At 35.8% G+C, this 6438-nt stretch overlaps 1 protein-coding gene across 2 annotated transcripts in view; it reads left to right on the forward strand.

Moving 5' to 3' along the window:
- The window catches only part of CAAP1 (caspase activity and apoptosis inhibitor 1), a 52605-nt gene extending 48226 nt beyond the window's left edge, over positions 1-4379 (forward strand). For both annotated transcript variants that reach the window (XM_047829669.1, XM_047829670.1), the window contains exon 6: positions 3055-4379. In XM_047829669.1, coding sequence (XP_047685625.1) covers positions 3055-3401 — 347 coding nt within the window. In that variant the 3' untranslated portion in view covers positions 3402-4379. The remainder of the gene's footprint in view (positions 1-3054) is intronic.
- The last annotated feature ends 2059 nt before the right edge of the window (positions 4380-6438 follow it).

The raw sequence follows: 6438 nt of genomic DNA on the forward strand, positions 1-6438 counted from the left end.
GTTATGGAGAACTCAGGCACTTAGACTTTGGATAATTTTTTTTCAAGTTTATTTATTTATCTTGAGAGAGAGAGAGAGAGTGAGCAGGGAAGGAACAGAGAGAATCCAAAGCAGGCCCTGCGCTTCACAAACCGTGAGATCATGACCTAAGCTGAAATCAAGACTTGGGCGATTAACTGACTGAGCCACCCAGGCGCTCATGGATCATTTTTTTTTTTTAAGATTTTATTTTTAAGTAATCTCTACATCCAATATGGGGCTTGAACTTACAACCCCAAGATCAAGAGTCATGTGCTCTACCAACAGCCAGCCAGGTGCCCCGACTTTGGATAATTTTAAATGTAAACAGAGAACACCAAATTCATGGAGCACCATTTCTTCAGTGATAGGATATGTATAGCTGTTTAAAGAAATAAAGCAAAGCCCACCTTCTGCCTGCTGAAAACTTTGAAACAAACCCATAGAATATATAAAGAACTTTCTTGTCAAGATTTACCTCCTTTGAAACATGGGAAGTGTGTGTATAAACACTTTGACCCTGAATTTCCTGTGCTGATAACTTTATAAAAAAAGGATTTTATTATTTTAAGCTTGGGGCAAAGAGGCTCTTTAGCTGTGGTTGCTTCTTAAGCTTATATAAATAGGCTTGAAAAATTGTCTGAATTAGGTGAGAATATATATAGCTCTGGTTCTTAGCCATTTGAAGTGTTTGATAAAACACAGTAATAAGATGAACATAATGTACATTCCATTAGAAAATATTTATATACACTCATATATATCCTTGTAGTCTTTTGGTCAGAAATATAAGCTGATGGTATATGACAGTGATACTCAGCTGGAAAGTTTGCCATGTATGTCTTCAGGATCTACGAGTGTAGATTCTCCACTTATTTAATGAAAATATCTCTAAGATTTGCTATTATCATTTGCTCACATATAAACTCAAAGCAAATTAATTTCATAAAAATACAGCTACTTCAGAATTTGTGATTTAGCACATAAGGGATTCGATAGTTATAATATTACACATTGAACCCTGTACCCAAGATAATAAGTGAGCTTCATTTATATTGCCTGGATATTGTAAATGTACTTCTTTTCTCTAGAAAATCTGTTGTCCTTTTAAAAGGTTATTTGGGGGCACCTGGCTGGCTCAGTCAGTGTAGCATGTGACTTTTGATCTCAGGGTTGTGAGTTTGAGCCCCATGTTGGCTCTAGAGACTGCTTAAAAAAAGCAACAAAAGAACCCCTAAAACCCCCACAGGTTGTTGCATGAAAAAAAGTAGATTTACTGATGTTACTTACCTTTCATTGGCTACTACTGTCAATGGGAAATTCTTTTGGATGATTATCCAAGTGATCAATGTATTAAATGAAAGATAAGTGGTAATCATGTCTTGGGAAAACAAAAGAGCTGAAATATTGCCATTTTATAAACATTTATATAGACTTAACTTAGGGTAGTATTAGACCTTGCACTTTAGAGATGTCCTAGGACAATTTGCCTTAATTTCAGGAAATTCTGGGAAGTTAAGGGATTTGCTCAAATCACATACTTTATAGCAGAGTAAAGTTTTAGAACTCAGGTATCCCAAATTTCAGACCTTTCCTCTCTCCCCACCCACCATTATATTCTTCTGCTCTTAATTCATTATCAGGCAACAACTTATAGTTAGAAAAACAGATTACATTTTTTCAAAAACTTATGTTTTAAAATCTTTTAAACAGACCGCAGGTTTTCACTCAGAATCAGTGAGAACAGATTTAGAACTTTAGATTAAAGATGGCTAAGCATGAAAGTGAAATTTTTGAGGCTGTGGACAACTTAGCGCTTCATTTCTTAAATTTGTTTTTGTCTCAAGTTGCAATACTTATATAAAGCATTATTTCTTTACATAAACGGCTGTATTTTTATTTATTTTTTTAGCTATTTGGGAATATTTGTTTCTTTGGGGAAGATAGGTAAAATATTCTTTGGCATCAAATAATTAAAACTTGCAACGTTTTTTTTTTAAACAGTTTTGTGGACACGTATAATTTATCAATTTATTTTTCCACTTTGATTTTAGAATAGGGAGTAGTTTTTTAATTATTAGGATGTAGGAGGATCAGTCAAGGTCAGTAAATTGTTATTACAAAACCAGTGGAGTAGAATTGTTTATGGCCTAACCCTATAATATTGTATTATCAGAATTTTCCATCTGTTGGTAAATAAGTTTTTCCTACTATAAGAAGACTTAACAAAGGTAACCTTTGGGGGGGGGATCATGACTTAAAAAAAATTTTTTTTAAAGATAAATAAATTGGAGGTGTAAGTGAGCACTCAAAGTTTAAACAACACCTGGACTTCAGTAATGTCCAAGGCCAAGGTAGTTGAGAGCCATAATCTGTGTGTATGTTGAAAGTTTTAGTATCAGTTATACAAGTTTTATAACATATTTTTTAAAATTATAGTGTACTAACTTTATTAATTAAAATCCTCATGATGAAAATTTATTTTATCTTAGAAAATGGCCTTAGGCATTCTCCTTTAATTTATTGATTTATAACAAAGTGTTTGAAAAAGCAAATGAAAAGATGTAGGTAATTGCATTGCACATGGTGTCCAGCTTGCCAATGATATTTTTTCTTTTTTTGTAGTAAAGTTTTTTAAACTGTTTCTAGAATGGAATTTTACTTTTTTGTTAATAAGCCATGCTCTATTCAGACAGTATCTAGCATCACTAATTTTGTAATGTAGAAGCTTCACTGTGGTATAAAGTGGTGTGACATTTTAATTAGGAAAAGAGATCATGTGATGGTATAAATTTCCTACTGCTTCCATGTTCTGCTAAACTGGAATGAAAAATTCATTAAAATTTACATTAAATTATATCTGTTTTCATAGTTGAGGAGTCAGGGGAAAAAGGGATGGGACAGAGATTATGGAATGCATTTGGGACTTCATGGTGGGAGGTGGGGTCAAGGTACCCCATTAATCATAAATAGAAAAGACATTTTGACCAGGGCATTTAGGTTACGTGGTTCTTTCCCCTTTTTTGTTTGTTACAGGCAAAGGGGAAGATAGTGATGTACTCAGTATAAATGCAGATGCTTATGACAGCGACATAGAAGGCCCATGCACCGAGGAAGCTGCTGCTCCTGAGGTCCCAGACAATACAGTCCAGAGCGAAGCTGGTCAGATAGAGGACCTGGAGAAAGACATTGAGAAAAGTGTGAATGAGATTCTGGGGCTGGCAGAGGGTAGCCCCAAGGAGCCCAAAGCAGCCACCCTGACTGCTCCTCCACCCGAAGATGTTCAGCCTTCCGCACAGCAGCTGGAGCTGCTAGAACTGGAGATGAGGGCGAGAGCTATTAAAGCCCTCATGAAAGCTGGTGACATAAAAAAGCCAGCCTAGTTACTTGAATCTGAATTCTAGGTGTGTTTGAACAAAGCCACATCGTATAGTTTTGTATATGAAGTTTATTTTGGGTCTTACGTGATAGTTTTCATGTAACCTTTATTAGATAAACTCATCTTAGGCCTAAAATACCTGTGGTTTTTTTTGGTTGTTGTTACTTTTATATTATATATGTGTCATTGCTGTATGAATTCATGCCAAATATCATTGGATAACCTGGATACTTTGTTGGATGAGTCTTTATGTCTGCAAATTGATATCTGAAAAGCCATTAGCAAAGAGTCACTGTATTGTTCCCCTTCATTTTTAAATGTTTTGGCTTCAGACCTAAAAGCTTAAGAAAGATTGACCAAGCATGTTGCTCTTAAGGTTACCTATATTTTTGTGGTAGAAAATTAAATTATTGCTCTTAGATTTATCAACAATTTAAGTTTAGTCATGCTTATATGCACTTTTAAAATAAGTCCATGTTGAACACACCTTCTCTGGGTGTGGATTTAACTAGTAAAAACTGAAGAGCATTTTTTGTTATAAAGTTTAGAGGGTCTGAAATGGCTGAGAAAAATGTTTTGTATAAAAGAAAAAACGGACTTAATTTAAGGCCATTTTTTAAAATGTGGAAGTAATTGCCCAACTTTAATTCTAGCAGACAAGCCATTCTAACAGGTATTTGATATTATTGGACCCTTGGTTCAGATTTTTTCCTTCGGTAAAAAGGGAACATATTTTCATTTACATTCCAAGCTATCAAGAAAAGAATATTTTATTGTACAGGCTTTTATCTCGTGTTTTCGCTTGAAGATCTGATGTGCTATAATTCCATGAATTAAAAATAATAAAGACTATCATTCTGGATCTGAAGACTTTTGATACATTTCCAAAAGCAAAATTAATTTCAGGAAGCTTTGATAAGTTGGTGTTATAATTAATCTAATTTTGTATAGTTTTTGTAAATAAATTAACATTCTGCCAAAATAACAGATGCTTTTTGCCCTATAACTAGTTGTAGTTGTTTGATACAAAAAAAATTTAGGTAGAGACTCTTAAATTAATTTTTTTCTTAAAATATAAATCTGAAACCATTGCTTTTATATTTGCTTATAAGTATATATTATTTGTAAGTCCTGCTCTCCTAGTGTTGTATGAGGATTTTCCTCATAAATAAGACTTGCAGGGATTGCATTTTATTAATTACATGTAAATCTTAGTTTCTTCCGGAAATAGTGTGTTATGAAACATTAGAGTTGCAAAGTTACAAATTTATTTTTTGTTGTTTTTGAACATGACTTTAAATAATCCTGTCATTTCCCCCCTTCGCCCCCCCCCCCCCCCCCCCTTGAATCTTTCTAATGTAACACAGGCCTATATCATTTGAGGTACTTCTCTTAGGTAAATATGGGTGTGATTTCATTTCTTTTTTTTCTTTTTTTTTTTTTTAATGTGAGAGTGAGACACAGAGTATGAGCGGGGAGGGACAGAGAGAGAGGGAGAGACACAGAATCTGAAGCAGGCTCCAGGCTCTGACAGCTCAGAGCCCGATGTGGGGCTTGAACCCACGAATGGTGAGATGGTGACCTGAGCCGAAATCGTACACTTAACCAACTGAGCCACCCAGGTGCCCCAATGCGGGTGTGATTGCACTAGTGAGTTCTCACAGTTACAGCTTCAAGATGAGAAAGCAATGATTACAGTAAAATAATTTTTAAATTCCAACTTGAACTAAAAATTGCAATAAGAACACAGCAATACGGAACAAGCTGTCTTGCTGCTTACTAATTATAAAATGCAGTAGATGACCTGTAGCTGTAGACCAGGGTGTGAGTGCTCTGTAGCTGATGGGTCACCCCCTTTGTGCAGCATGGTGTGTCTGCTCTGTTCAGTGTGCAGAACGGTATACAGGGCATCGTACCAGAGTGGTATGTGGGAGATAGAATAAGCTTCACAAATTAGAAGCTGTTTAGTTTCCTGCCTTGGAAAATCAGCTTTTCCTCTCACTCCTTTTTATTTTTTTAATGTTGAAAGACATGAGGACTTTTTGAAAAATAAATGGCTTTAGAGAATAGGAATACGTTTGTTTTAGAAAATAACATATATTGATCTAATGCTGCCATTTAAGTCACCAGCTCACAGGTATTTATTAAATGCCTCTGAGGTGTTTAGTCTTGTTCAGAATCTCAGACTCAGGGATGTTACAGGATAAATTTGAGCACAGAATAGACCGAGTAATAATAGAGATGTGGGTGCTGCTGCTTTTCATGCCTCATTTCCCGTTTGGTCAAGGTAAGGAGAATTTTGAGGTGGTGTGTAATTAGTAAAATAAAAGAGCAAAGAAATTTTTAAGTTTGTTTATTTATTTAGAGAGAGCCGGGGACAGACAGACAGAGAGAATCCCAAGCAGGCTCTGTGCTGTCAGTGCAGAGCCCAATGTGGGGCTTGAACTCATGAACTGTGAGATCGTGACCTGAGTAGAAGAGTCAGACACTTAACCAACTGAGCCACCCAGGCGCCCCAGCAAAAAAATTTTTGACAGCCTTACTGTTTTTATCCAAATTGAAGTATCCTGATATTTGAGGAGGAACTTGACCCAAATCTTGAAAGATAGGTGTTAACTGATAATAAGGGGTCCTATGCATTAGGCCTTGAGCCAGTTTTCGATATTCCTACTAATTCACATGCACTCAGGTATAGATCTTAAAAACCTGTGAGGGGGCACCTGGGTGGCTCAGTTGGTTAAGCTCAGTTCATGATCTCATGGTTTCTGAGTTCGAGCCCCGCATTGGGCTCTGTTCTGTGAGCTCGGATTCTGTTTCCCTCTCTGCCCCTCTCCCGCTCATGCTCTGTCTCCCTCTCTGTCAAAAATAAACATTAAAAAAAATTCAAAACAAAAAGTGGTTAATGAGCATATCAATAGGCATACAAATATATTGACTTGATATTTGTTATTTTGAAATGCACTGTGATGCAAAGAGTTGAGAATTAATAGCAGAGCAGTCTTATTTTGCACAAGTAACTGTAAAAATGAGGGACATAAATT

Source organism: Prionailurus viverrinus, chromosome D4 (assembly GCF_022837055.1).
Source record: "Prionailurus viverrinus isolate Anna chromosome D4, UM_Priviv_1.0, whole genome shotgun sequence".
In the NCBI taxonomy this organism is placed as follows: domain Eukaryota; kingdom Metazoa; phylum Chordata; class Mammalia; order Carnivora; family Felidae; genus Prionailurus; species Prionailurus viverrinus.